The sequence below is a fragment of the Gobius niger genome (genome assembly GCF_951799975.1).
Source record: "Gobius niger genome assembly, chromosome: 10".
Taxonomy (NCBI): domain Eukaryota; kingdom Metazoa; phylum Chordata; class Actinopteri; order Gobiiformes; family Gobiidae; genus Gobius; species Gobius niger.
Window position 1 is genome coordinate 36,642,376 of NC_136861.1, and position 15,975 is coordinate 36,658,350.

The 15,975-nt window shown below is 49.3% G+C and overlaps 1 protein-coding gene across 1 annotated transcript in view; it reads left to right on the forward strand.

The window, feature by feature from the left end:
• Positions 1–3,171: 3,171 nt before the first annotated feature.
• LOC306969623 (sodium channel protein type 4 subunit alpha B-like) overlaps positions 3,172–15,975 on the forward strand; it is a gene marked incomplete at both ends in the record, with an annotated part of 40,940 nt that continues 28,136 nt past the window's right edge. The window contains 5 exons of the mRNA XM_079565283.1: positions 3,172–3,303; positions 3,756–3,893; positions 3,961–4,079; positions 12,647–12,727; positions 13,774–13,902. Of these exons, the coding sequence (XP_079421409.1) occupies positions 3,172–3,303; positions 3,756–3,893; positions 3,961–4,079; positions 12,647–12,727; positions 13,774–13,902 (599 nt within the window). The remainder of the gene's footprint in view (positions 3,304–3,755; positions 3,894–3,960; positions 4,080–12,646; positions 12,728–13,773; positions 13,903–15,975) is intronic.

Genomic DNA, 15,975 nt, shown 5'->3' on the forward strand with positions numbered 1-15,975 from the left:
AATCTAAACGTGAAGACACAAATGCATGGATGATCAGCTCCAAATCATTACGTGAGACCATATTCCTAAGTTTAGAAATGTTCCTTAGTTGAAAGAAGCAGTTCCTGGTTAGCTGCTTACAGTGCTGCACTAATGACAGGTCTTTGTCAAAAATAACTCCCAAGTTACGAAGGCTTGGTTTCGCAGACTGGCCTAAGTCACCCAGGAACTGTTTAATCCCTGGAATTGAATCATCAGGTGCGATTACCAGGGTTTCCGTTTTGCCTGCATTGAGCTGCAAAGAGTTATCGCTGAGCCACTGTTTTATTTCCACTAGACAACGGAGCAGAGAGTTCAAATTCTGGATTTCGGACGGTTTACAGGAACAGTAAAGCTGGATATCGTCAGCACTGTGTGAAGCCGGACCACTACACAGTCCCTTATGTTCTTGTATTTGTATTTAAGTTCACACCTGACTCCCCTCCAAGTCGAGCTTCTCCCTCAGGAGACAAACAATAAAATGAATTTGAACTGTGGATTTTGGACGACTCAAAACATGTACAATAGGTGAATCCTGCAGCAGGAGTGATTATGATCATTGACACAGAACAGCAGCATCAGCTCGTTGGTTTATCGTTTCTATGGCGACGGCTGCAGCAGACTGACACAGACCGGGGTTTGTCTGTGTTTTAGATGAAAATAACACAGATTATCTTCATCATGATGATGAAATAACAAAATGAAGTCCTGGATCCACCTGACGGACGCCGGTCACATGACCTGGACCTGTTTTTAGACTGAACTGATCCGTGTGGGAAGAGTTCCCGGCGCCGTTCAGACGGCTCCTGTTTCAGATCCACTTTCCTCCAGAGACTTTCATCCAGACACTCTACACTTTCAACCTGCCCCGACCCAGACCCTCTGAGACCAGACCAGGTCTGAGTCCACACAAGCCCAGACCGTCTGAGACCAGACCAGGTCTGAGTCCAAACGAGCCCAGACCGTCTGAGACCAGACCAGGTCTGAGTCCACACTTACCCAGACCCTCCGAGACCAGACCAGGTCTGAGTCCACACGAGCCCAGACCCTCTGAGACCAGACCAGGTCTGAGTCCACACGAGCCCCGACCCAGACCCTCCGAGACCAGACCAGGTCTGAGTCCACACTTACCCAGACCGTCTGAGACCAGACCAGGTCTGAGTCCACACGAGCCCCGACCCAGACCCTCTGAGACCAGACCAGGTCTGAGTCCACACTTACCCAGACCCTCTGAGACCAGACCAGGTCTGAGTCCACACTTACCCAGACCGTCTGAGACCAGACCAGGTCTGAGTCCACACTTACCCAGACCCTCTGAGACCAGACCAGGTCTGAGTCCAAACTAACTCTAACCCGTTCATCCAGACATCATCTACACTTTCAACCTGCCCTCAGAGTCTGAGTCTGAGTCAGGCCAACATTTACCCTTTATCTGCAGTATCTGTGCAGTATCTGTGCAGTATCTGTGCAGTATCTGCAGTATCTGCAGTATCTGTGCAGTATCTGTGCAGTATCTGTGCAGTATCTGTGCAGTATCTGTGCAGTATCTGCAGTATCTGTGCAGTATCTGTGCAGTATCTGCAGTATCTGTGCAGTATCTGTGCAGTATCTGTGAAGTATAGTGCAGTATCTGTGCAGTATATGCAGTATCTGTGCAGTATCTGTGCAGTATCTGCAGTATCTGTGCAGTATCTGTGCAGTATCTGCAGTATCTGCAGTATCTGTGCAGTATCTGTGCAGTATCTGCAGTATTTGCGCAGTATCTGTGATCTGTGCAGTATCTGCAGTATCTGCAGTATCTGTACAGTATCTGTGCAGTATCTGCAGTATTTGCGCAGTATCTGTGATCTGTGCAGTATCTGCAGTATCTGTACAGTATCTGTGCAGTATCGGTTTTTCTCGTCTTAAATCATTAAATAAATGAATGTATCACAATGATAAAAAAAGCAATTTGGTCCCCCTTGTAGCCCCTCCCCCTGTAGCCCCTCCCCCTGTAGCCCCTCCCCCTGTAGCCCCTCCCCATGTTGCCCCTCCCCATGTTGCCCCTCCCCCCACTCGCTCCTCCAGCTTAACTTCATAGACTAAACTTAACTATGATCGATCTGATCTACGGAAGCTACAGAGCTGTTACAACGCTTCATACACAGACTAGAAGTAGTAGTAGTAGTAGTAGTAGAAGTAGTAGTAGTATTAGTAGTAGAAGTAGTAGTAGTAGTAGTAGTAGTAGTAGTAGCATTAGAAGTAGTATTAGTAGAAGTAGGAGTAGTTGTAGTAGTAGTAGTAGTAGTAGTAGTAGTAGTATGAGTAGTAGTAGTAGTAGTAGTAGTAGTAGTAGTAGTAGTAGTAGTAGTAGTAGTAGTAGTAGTAGTAGTAGTAGTATGAGTAGTAGTAGTAGTAGTAGCATTAGAAGTAGTATTAGTAGAAGTAGGAGTAGTTGTAGTAGTTCTGTGTCAGGTGTTTGTCTTTGCTCTTAAACATGGCTGACACTTGTTCAGACACCTCCAGAGGTCAGAGGTCAGGGGTCAGGGGTCAGGGGTCAGGGGGCGCAGCTGAGCAGCAGCTGACAGACAGGAATCTGAACACTGTCATAATACAACGGTGTCGGATGCCCTTCCACGCTAACACATGCTAACGTTACAACTGTGTCGGATGCCCTTCCACGCTAACACATGCTAACGTTACAACTGTGTCAGATGCCCTTCCACGCTAACACATGCTAACGTTACAACTGTGTCGGATGCCCTTCCACGCTAACACATGCTAACGTTCAACTCAAAACCTGTCACTTCTTTCTCTGAAACAAATATGTTTCCGCTTTAAAAACCTCGTCACATCTGACTGTGAGGCTCAGGGTTTAGTGCAGGCTCTCACTCGTTCAGGAGCTATTCATCTGTATTCATTAAACTGGACTGAACCTCCATTTTCTGAACAAACCCAGACCAGACAACAACTAAAGCTTCAGAACGATGAGGTTTTGACCCTGACTCAATTCTTTTCTCTTGACATTGATATTGTAAATGTGCAGTTCTTTGACGCAGTATTGTTCAGTATTGTTAAAGCACCGGAGTCGAGTAATAATGTCACGGTGCCCAGCCCTATGTGTCTCTCTGACCTGTTTTTTACTCTCCTTCTGAGGCAGCTGGACGACGAGCGATGGCGCCGGTGCTGCCCCCTGTTGGCGCTGAGCTCTTCCGACACTTCACGCTTCAGTCTCTGCAGAAAATCCAGGAGAAACACGACGAGGAGGAAAGACTCGCCCAGAAACGGAGCGAGAACAATGTGGAGGTGAGAAAAGTCATGTATTACTGCTGTTCCCACAGTTCCTCCCGGATCAGAAGGTGTCAGAGAGGAAAATGAAAATCTGTTGCTTTAAAAACGTCTTCTCGAACGTAGACAAAGTGTTAAAAACAGTAAAACCAAAGTCTCTACAGTTTTGTTCGTCTGTATCTGCGTTTCCTCTGAAAGAGCATTTTGAAGTTTTGCAAAAGTAACGAATGAAAACACCAGATGTCACGATTAAAACCCATCAAAAGTTTCTGCGTCGCTTCAGGAGGTTTATGGTTTTTTGTGAATAAGTTTGACGTAGTGAATAAAAAGAAGACGTGACTGTAAACAAAGGAGAAAATGTATAATCCATCAGCTCTGACCCGACCTGAGCCCATGGGCATAAAGCCTGACCCGACCTGAGCCCATGGTCATAAAGCCTGACAAATAATCTCTGATGCTCATGTTTAAAGCTGTCAGAGGAAGATTTGCCGAAACCGGCGTCGGACCTGGAGGCGGGAAAACCCCTCCCCTTTATCTACGGAGACCCCGCCCCTGAGTTCCTCAACACGCCATTGGAGGAGCTGGACCCCTTCTACCAATCACAGAAGGTCAGTGTTCAAACGGACCAATCACAGAAGGTTAGATGATGATGACTCTCTCGTCTTGTTCTTCCAGACGTTCATCGTTTTGGCAAAGGGGAACGTGATCTTTCGCTTTAACGCTGAGCCGGCCTGTTACCTCCTGTCGCCCTTCAGTTTACTGCGGAGGCTTTCCATCCGGGTCCTCATCCACTCATATCCTTTAACTGGGACCTCACAACCACCCATTCACCCATTCACCCAACACAACCTCCTACACACCCTACACAACCTCCTACAAACCCTACACAACCTCCTACACACCCTACACAACCTCCTACACACCCTACACACCCTACACAACCACCTACACACCCGACACAACCTCCTACACCCAACACAACCTCCTACACACCCAACACAACCTCCTACACACCCTACACAACCTCCTACACACCCTATACAACCTCCTACACACCCTACACACCCTACACAACCACCTACACACCCTACACAACCTCCTACACACCCTACACAACCTCCTACACACCCAACACAACCTCCTACACACCCTACACAACCTCCTACACACCCTACACAACCTCCTACACACCCTACACACCCTACACAACCACCTACACACCCTACACAACCTCCTACACCCAACACAACCTTCTACACACCCTACACAACCTCCTACACACCCTACACAACCTCCTACACACCCTACACACCCTACACAACCACCTACACACCCTACACAACCTCCTACACACCCTACACAACCTCCTACACACCCTACACAACCTCCTACACACCCAACACAATCACCCATTATCACTACACAACCTCCTACACACCCAACACAACCTCCTACAAACCCTACACAACCTCCTACACACTCTACACAACCTCCTACACACCCTACACAACCACCTACACACCCTACACAACCTCCTACACACTCTACACAACCACCTACACACCCTACACAACCTTCTACACACCCAACACAACCTCCTACACACCCAACACAATCACCTACACACCCAACACAACCTTCTACACACCCAACACAACCACCTACACACCCTACACAACCTCCTACACACCCTACACAACCTCCTACACACCCTACACACCCAACACAACCTTCTACACACCCTACACAACCTCCTACACACCCTACACACCCTACACAACCACCTACACACCCTACACAACCTTCTACACACCCAACACAACCTCCTACACACCCAACACAACCTCCTACACACCCTACACAACCTCCTACACACCCAACACAACCTCCTACACACCCTACACAACCTCCTACACACCCAACACAACCTCCTACACCCAACACAACCTCCTACACACCCTACACAACCACCTACACACCCAACACAACCTCCTACACCCAACACAACCTCCTACACACCCTACACAACCTCCTACACACCCTACACAACCTCCTACACACCCAACACAACTTTCTACACACCCTACACAACCTCCTACACACCCAACACAACCTCCTACACACCCAACACAACCTCCTACACACCCAACACAACCTCCTACACACCCAACACAACCTCCTATACACCCTACACAACCTCCTACACACCCAACACAACCTCCTACACACCCTACACAACCTCCTACACACCCAACACAACCTCCTATACACCCAACACAACCTCCTACACACCCTACACAACCTCCTACACACCCTACACAACCTCCTACACACCCTACACAACCTCCTACACACCCAACACAACCTCCTATACACCCAACACAACCTCCTACACACCCTACACAACCTCCTACACACCCAACACAACCTCCTATACACCCAACACAATCACCCATTATCCCTACACAACCTCCTACACACCCAACACAACCTCCTACACACCCTACACAACCTCCTACACACCCTACACAACCTCCTACACACCCAACACAACCTCCTATACACCCAACACAACCTCCTACACACCCTACACAACCTCCTACACACCCAACACAATCACCCATTATCCCTACACAACCTCCTACACACCCTACACAACCTCCTATACACCCTACACAACCTCCTATACACCCTACACAACCTCCTACACACCCTACACAACCTCCTACACACCCAACACAACCTCCTATACACCCTACACAACCTCCTACACACCCTACACAACCTCCTACACACCCAACACAACCTTCTACACACCCTACACAACCTCCTACACACCCTACACAACCTCCTACACACCCAACACAACCTCCTATACACCCAACACAACCTCCTACACACCCTACACAACCTCCTACACACCCAACACAATCACCCATTATCCCTACACAACCTCCTACACACCCAACACAACCTCCTACACACCCTACACAACCTCCTACACACCCTACACAACCTCCTATACACCCTACACAACCTCCTACACACCCTACACAACCACCTACACACCCTACACAACCTCCTACACACCCTACACAACCTCCTATACACCCTACACAACCTCCTACACACCCAACACAATCACCTACACACCCAACACAATCACCCATTATCCCTACACAACCTCCTACACACCCAACACAACCTCCTACACACCCTACACAACCTCCTACACACCCTACACAACCTCCTACACACCCTACACAACCACCTACACACCCTACACAACCTCCTACACACCCTACACAACCTCCTACACACCCAACACAACCACCTACACACCCAACACAACCTCCTACACACCCTACACAACCTCCTACACACCCTACATAACCTCCTACACTCCCAACACAACCTCCTACACACCCTACACAACCTCCTACACACCCAACACAACCTCCTACACACACTAAACAACCTCCTACACACCCAACACAACCTCCTACACACCCTACACAACCTCCTACACACCCTACACAACCTCCTACACACCCTACACAACCTCCTACACACCCTATACAACCTCCTACACACCCAACACAACCTCCTACACTCCCAACACAACCTCCTACACACCCTACACAACCTCCTACACACCCTACACAACCTCCTACACACCCTACACAACCACCTACACACCCTACACAACCTCCTACACACCCTACACAACCTCCTAAACACCCTACATAACCTCCTACACACCCTACACAACCACCTACACACCCTACACAACCTCCTACACACCCTACACAACCTCCTACACACCCTACACAACCTCCTACACACCCTACACAACCTTCTACACACCCAACACAACCTCTTACACACCCAACACAACCTCCTACACACCCAACACAACCTCCTATACACCCTACACAACCTCCTATACACCCAACACAACCTCCTACACACCCTACACAACCACCTACACACCCTACACAACCTCCTACACACCCAACACAACCTCCTACACACCCTACACAACCTCCTACACACCCTACACAACCTCCTACACACCCAACACAAGCTCTTACACTCCCTACACAACCTCCTACACACCCAACACAACCTCCTACACACCCAACACAACCTCCTACACACCCTACACAATCACCCATTATCCCTACACAACCTCCTATACACCTGACACAATCACCTACACACCCAACACAATCACCCATTATCACTACACAACCTCCTACACACCCTACACAACCTCCTACACACCCTACACAACCTCCTACACACCCAACACAACCTCTTACACTCCCTACACAACCTCCTACACACCCAACACAACCTCCTACACACCCAACACAATCACACAATCACCCATTATCCCTACACAACCTCCTATACACCCTACACAATCACCTACACACCCAACACAATCACCCATTATCACTACACAACCACCTACACACCCAACACAACCTCCTACACACCCTACACAACCTCCTACACACCCTACACAACCTCCTACACACCCAACACAACCTCCTACACACCCTACACAACCTCCTACACACCCAACACAACCACCTACACACCCAACACAACCTCCTACACACCCTACACAACCTCCTACACACCCTACATAACCTCCTACACTCCCAACACAACCTCCTACACACCCTACACAACCTCCTACACACCCTACACAACCTCCTACACACACTACACAACCTCCTACACACCCAACACAACCTCCTACACACCCTACACAACCTCCTACACACCCTACACAACCTCCTACACACCCTACACAACCTCCTACACACCCAACACAACCTCCTACACACCCAACACAACCTCCTACACACCCTACACAACCTCCTATACACCCTACACAACCTCCTACACACCCAACACAACCTCCTACACTCCCAACACAACCTCCTACACACCCTACACAACCTCCTACACACCCTACACAACCTCCTACACACCCTACACAACCACCTACACACCCTACACAACCTCCTACACACCCTACACAACCTCCTACACACCCTACACAACCTCCTACACACCCTACATAACCTCCTACACACCCTACACAACCACCTACACACCCTACACAACCTCCTACACACCCTACACAACCTCCTACACACCCTACACAACCTCCTACACACCCAACACAACCTCCTATACACCCAACACAACCTCCTACACACCCTACACAACCTCCTACACACCCTACACAACCACCTACACACCCAACACAACCTCCTACACACCCTACACAACCTCCTACACCCAACACAACCTCCTACACACCCAACACAACCTCCTACACACCCTACACAACCTCCTACACACCCAACACAACCACCTACACACCCAACACAACCTCCTACACACCCTACACAACCTCCTACACACCCAACACAACCTCCTACACACCCTACACAACCTCCTACACACCCTACACAACCACCTACACACCCTACACAACCACCTACACACCCTACACAACCACCTACACACCCTACACAACCTGCTACACACCCTACACAACCTCCTACACACCCTACACAACCACCTACACACCCTACACAACCACCGACACACCCTACACAACCACCTACACACCCTACACAACCTCCTACACACCCTACACAACCTCCTACACACCCTACACAACCACCTACACACCCTACACAACCTCCTACACACCCTACACAACCTCCTACACACCCTACACAACAACCTACACACCCTACACAACCTCCTACACACCCTACACAACCTCCTACACACCCTACACAACCTCCTACACACCCTACACAACCACCTACACACCCTACACAACCACCTACACACCCTACACAACCACCTACACACCCTACACAACCTCCTACACACCCTACACAACCTCCTACACACCCTACACAACATCCTACACTCCCTACACAACCTCCTACACACCCTACACAACCTCCTACACACCCTACACAATCACCCATTATCCCTACACAACCTCCTACACACCCTACACAACATCCTACACTCCCTACACAACCTCCTACACACCCTACACAACCTCCTACACACCCTACACAACCTCCTACACACCCTACACAACCTCCTACACACCCTACACAACCTCCTACACACCCTACACAACCTCCTACACTCCCTACACAACCTCCTACACCCAACACAACCTCCTACACACCCAACACAACCTCCTATACACCCAACACAACCTCCTACACACCCAACACAACCACCTACACACCCTACACAACCTCCTACACACCCTACACAACCTCCTACACACCCTACACAACCTCCTACACACCCTACACAACATCCTACACTCCCTACACAACCTCCTACACACCCTACACAACCTCCTACACACCCTACACAATCACCCATTATCCCTACACAACCTCCTACACACCCTACACAACATCCTACACTCCCTACACAACCTCCTACACACCCTACACAACCTCCTACACACCCTACACAACCTCCTACACACCCTACACAACCTCCTACACACCCTACACAACCTCCTACACACCCTACACAACCTCCTACACTCCCTACACAACCTCCTACACACCCAACACAACCTCCTACACACCCTACACAACCTCCTACACACCCTACACAACCTCCTACACACCCTACACAACCTCCTACACACCCAACACAACCTCCTACACACCCTACACAACCACCTACACACCCTACACAACCACCTCCACACCCTACACAACCTCCTACACACCCTACACAACCTCCTACACACCCTACACAACCTCCTACACACCCTACACAACCACCTACACACACTACACAACCTCCTACACACCCAACACAACCTCCTACACACCCTACACAACCTCCTACACACCCTACACAACCTCCTACACACCCTACATAACCTCCTACACACCCAACACAACCTCCTACACACCCAACACAACCTCCTACACACCCAACACAACCTCCTACACACCCAACACAACCTTCTACACACCCAACACAACCTTCTACACACCTTACACAACCACCTACACACCCTACATAACCTCCTACACACCCAACACAACCTTCTACACACCCAACACAACCTTCTACACACCTTACACAACCTCCTACACACCCTACACAACCTCCTACACACCCTACATAACCTCCTACACACCCAACACAACCTCCTACACACCCAACACAACCTTCTACACACCCAACACAACCTTCTACACACCCAACACAACCACCTACACACCCTACACAACCTCCTACACACCCAACACAACCTCCTACACACCCTACACAACCTCCTACACACCCTACATAACCTCCTACACACCCTACACAACCTCCTACACACCCAACACAACCTCCTACACACCCTACACAACCTCCTACACACCCTACACAACCACCTACACACCCTACACAACCACCTATACACCCTACACAACCTCCTACACACCCTACACAACCTCCTACACACCCTACACAACCACCTACACACCCTACACAACCTCCTACACACCCTACACAACCTCCTACACACCCAACACAACCTCCTACACACCCAACACAACCTCCTACACACCCAACACAACCTCCTATACACCCTACACAACCTCCTACACACCCTACACAACCTCCTACACACCCTACACAACCTCCTACACACCCAACACAACCTCCTACACACCCAACACAACCTCCTACACACCCAACACAACCTCTTATACACCCTACACAACCTCCTACACACCCTACACAACCTCCTACACACCCAACACAACCTCCTATACACCCTACACAACCTCCTACACACCCTACACAACCTCCTACACACCCTACACAACCTCCTACACACCCAACACAACCTCTTATACACCCTACACAACCTCCTACACACCCTACACAACCTCCTACACACCCTACACAACCTCCTATACACCCTATACAACCTCCTACACACCCAACACAACCTCCTACACACCCAACACAACCTCCTATACACCCTACACAACCTCCTACACACCCTACACAACCTCCTACACACCCTACACAACCTCCTACACACCCTACACAACCTCCTACACACCCCACACAACCTCCTACACACCCAACACAACCTCCTATACACCCTACACAACCTCCTACACACCCTACATAACCTCCTACACACCCTACACAACCTCCTACACACCCTACATAACCTCCTACACACCCTACACAACCTCCTACACACCCTACACAACCTCCTACACACCCTACATAACCTCCTACACACCCTACACAACCTCCTACACACCCTACACAACCACCTACACACCCTACACAACCACCTATACACCCTACACAACCTCCTACACACCCTACACAACCTCCTACACACCCTACACAACCACCTACACACCCTACACAACCTCCTACACACCCTACACAACCTCCTACACACCCAACACAACCTCCTACACACCCAACACAACCTCCTACACACCCAACACAACCTCCTATACACCCTACATAACCTCCTACACACCCAACACAACCACCTACACACCCAACACAACCTCCTACACACCCAACACAACCTCCTACACACCCAACACAACCTCCTACACACCCAACACAACCTTCTACACACCCAACACAACCTTCTACACACCTTACACAACCACCTACACACCCTACATAACCTCCTACACACCCAACACAACCTCCTACACACCCTACACAACCTCCTACACACCCTACACAACCTCCTACACACCCAACACAACCTCCTACACACCCAACACAACCTCCTACACACCCAACACAACCTCTTATACACCCTACACAACCTCCTACACACCCAACACAACCTCCTATACACCCTACACAACCTCCTACACACCCTACACAACCTCCTACACACCCTACACAACCTCCTACACACCCAACACAACCTCCTATACACCCTACACAACCTCCTACACACCCTACACAACCTCCTACACACCCTACACGTGGCAGTTCGCAGCAGTTTAATCCTGAAACTGTGTGAACGCAGCTGTAATGACGCTTTGCCACTAGGTGTCACTGTGGAGGCACAATCGCTTCAGTGTTTCCTAACCTCCCGAGTGTTGGATTCTCAGACTCTGAAGCGGATTATTGGGGAATCCGATGATTTTCTTTTAATGTAATGTGACTGTGGAGATGATACGATGTTCACGGGTTCGTCTCCTGTGACTGAGAGGCACATGTGGCTGCGGGGAGCGCCGCCCTGTGGTCAGTTTCCTTAACTGCGCCTCACCGTCTTCAGCCTCTTCATCATGATGACGATTCTCTCCAACTGCGTCTTTATGACGATGAGCGACCCGCCCCCATGGAGCAAGACTGTGGAGTGAGTTCAACCAATCAGAGCGCAGCGAGGGGGCCAAGGGCCAATCAGAGCACAGCGAGGGGGCCAAGGGCCAATCAGAGCACAGGGACAAACCTCAGAGCCAATCAGAGCACAGGGACTAACCTCACAGCCAATCAGAGCTCAGGGACAAACCTCACAGCCAATCAGAGCTCAGGGACAAACCTCACAGCCAATCAGAGCACAGGGACTAACCTCACAGCCAATCAGAGCTCAGGGACAAACCTCACAGCCAATCAGAGCTCAGGGACAAACCTCACAGCCAATCAGAGCACAGGGACTAACCTCACAGCCAATCAGAGCTCAGGGACAAACCTCACAGCCAATCAGAGCACAGGGACTAACCTCACAGCCAATCAGAGCTCAGGGACAAACCTCACAGCCAATCAGAGCACAGGGACTAACCTCACAGCCAATCAGAGCACAGGGACAAACCTCACAGCCAATCAGAGCGCAGGGACCACAACCACAAAAAACAAAATTGTGCCGGAAAAGCAACAATAAAACATTGAAAAAAGCGACAAAAACAGACGTCAAAAGAGTGGTGAAAAAGCAAAAAAAAAAAAAAAAGCTGCGAAAGAGCGACAAAAGTGCAACGGAAAAGTGACCAAAACAAAAAAAACCTACAAAAACAACATAAACGCTTAAAACATGTGACATAAACACGGCGACAGTGCAACAAAAAAGCTATAATCAGTTTTGTAGGTCTTAGCTTTCAAATGAGACGAGACTCTGGCCTTTAGGCTGTGAGCTCCACTTGAGAAATGTTTGGATTCGGATGAAGCTGAACTGAAGAAAATGCGGTCAGTTTAGGCGGGGGTAAGGGGTTAAATTTTCCAGATGATTTTTGAAAATGCAAACAAAGAGAAAACTTCCCAAAATGTGAGTAAGTTGGAAATGTTGTCTGCATGATTCTGTTTTATAACATGGCTCCTCTTCCCCCATCCCCCTTTTTTGTCGGCTCTCGTTCGTCCAGGAGTGATTGTTAGTGTTATTGCCATGGTTACCACGGTGGGTGTGTCTTGCAGGTACGTGTTCACGGGTATCTACACGTTTGAGGCGTTGGTGAAGATTTTCTCCAGAGGTTTCTGCATGGGAGACTTCACTTTCCTCCGAGATCCGTGGAACTGGCTGGACTTCATGGTCATCTCCATGGCGTAAGGACTTCTAACGCTTCTCTAACTTCAGGGTCATCTCCAGGGCGTAAGGACTTCTAACGTTTCTCTAACTTCAGGGTCATCTCCAGGGCGTAAGGACTTCTAATGTTTCTCTAACTTCAGGGTCATCTTCAAGGCGTAAGGACTTCTAACGTTTCTCTAACTTCAGGGTCATCTCCAGGGCGTAAGGACTTCTAACGTTTCTCTAACTTCAGGGTCATCGCCAGGGCGTAAGGACTTCTAACGTTTCTCTAACTTCAGGGTCATCTCCAGGGCGTAAGGACTTCTAACGCTTCTCTAACTTCAGGGTCATCTCCAGGGCGTAAGGACTTCTAACGTTTCTCTAACTTCAGGGTCATCTCCAGGGCGTAAGGACTTCTAACGTTTCTCTAACTTCAGGGTCATCTCCAGGGCGTAAGGACTTCTAACGTTTCTCTAACTTCAGGGTCATCTCCATGGCGTAAGGACTTCTAACGCTTCTCTAACTTCAGGGTCATCTCCAGGGCGTAAGGACTTCTAATGTTTCTCTAACTTCAGGGTCATCTTCAAGGCGTAAGGACTTCTAACGTTTCTCTAACTTCAGGGTCATCTCCAGGGCGTAAGGACTTCTAACGTTTCTCTAACTTCAGGGTCATCTCCAGGGCGTAAGGACTTCTAACGTTTCTCTAACTTCAGGGTCATCTCCAGGGCCTAAGGACTTCTAACATACCTCTAACTTCAGGGTCATCTCCAGGGCGTAAGGACTTCTAACGTTTCTCTAACTTCAGGGTCATCTCCAGGGCGTAAGAGCTTCTAACGTTTCTATAACTTCAGGGTCATCTCCAGGGCGTAAGAACTTCTAACGTTTCTCTAACTTCAGGGTCATCTCCAGGGCGTAAGAGCTTCTAACGTTTCTATAACTTCAGGGTCATCTCCAGGGCGTAAGTACTTCTAACGTTTGTCTAACTTCAGGGTCATCTCCAGGGCGTAAGGACTTCTAACATTTCTCTAACTTCAGGGTCATCTCCAGGGCGTAAGGACTTCTAACGTTTCTCTAACTTCAGGGTCATCTCCAGGGCGTAAGGACTTCTAACGTTTGTCTAACTTCAGGGTCATCTCCAGGGCGTAAGGACTTCTAACATTTCTCTAACTTCAGGGTCATCTCCAGGGCATAAGGACTTCTAACGTTTGTCTAACTTCAGGGTCATCTCCAGGGCGTAAGGACGTCTAACGTTTCTCTAACTTCAGGGTCATCTCCAGGGCGTAAGGACTTCTAACGTTTCTCTAACTTCAGGGTCATCTCCAGGGCGTGAGGACTTCTAACGTTTCTCTAACTTCAGGGTCATCTCCAGGGCGTAAGGACTTCTAACGCTTCTCTAACTTCAGGGTCATCTTCAAGGCGTAAGGACTTCTAACGCTTCTCTAACTTCAGGGTCATCTCCAGGGCGTAAGGACTTCTAACGTTTCTCTAACTTCAGGGTCATCTCCAGGGCGTAAGGACTTCTAATGCTTCTCTAACTTCAGGGTCATCTCCAGGGCGTAAGGACTTCTAACGTTTCTCTAACTTCAGGGTCATCTTCAAGGCGTAAGGACTTCTAATGTTTCTCTAACTTCAGGGTCATCTCCAGGGCGTAAGGACTTCTAACGCTTCTCTAACTTCAGGGTCATCTCCAGGGCGTAAGGACTTCTAACGTTTCTCTAACTTCAGGGTCATCTCCAGGGCGTAAGGACTTCTAACGCTTCTCTAACTTCAGGGTCATCTCTAGGGCGTAAGGACTTCTAACATACCTCTAACTTCAGGGTCATCTCTAGGGCGCAAGGACTTCTAACATACCTCTAACTTCAGGGTCATCTCCGGGGCGTAAGGACTTCTAACGCTTCTCTAACTTCAGGGTCATCTTCAGGGCGTAAGGACTTCTAAAGTTTCTCTAACTTCAGGGTCATCTCCAGGGCGTAAGGACTTCTAATGCTTCTCTAACTTCAGGGTCATCTCCGGGGCGTAAGGACTTCTAACGCTTCTCTAACTTCAGGGTCATCTCCAGGCCGTAAGGACTTCTAACATTTCACTAACTTCAGGGTCATCTCCAGGGCGTA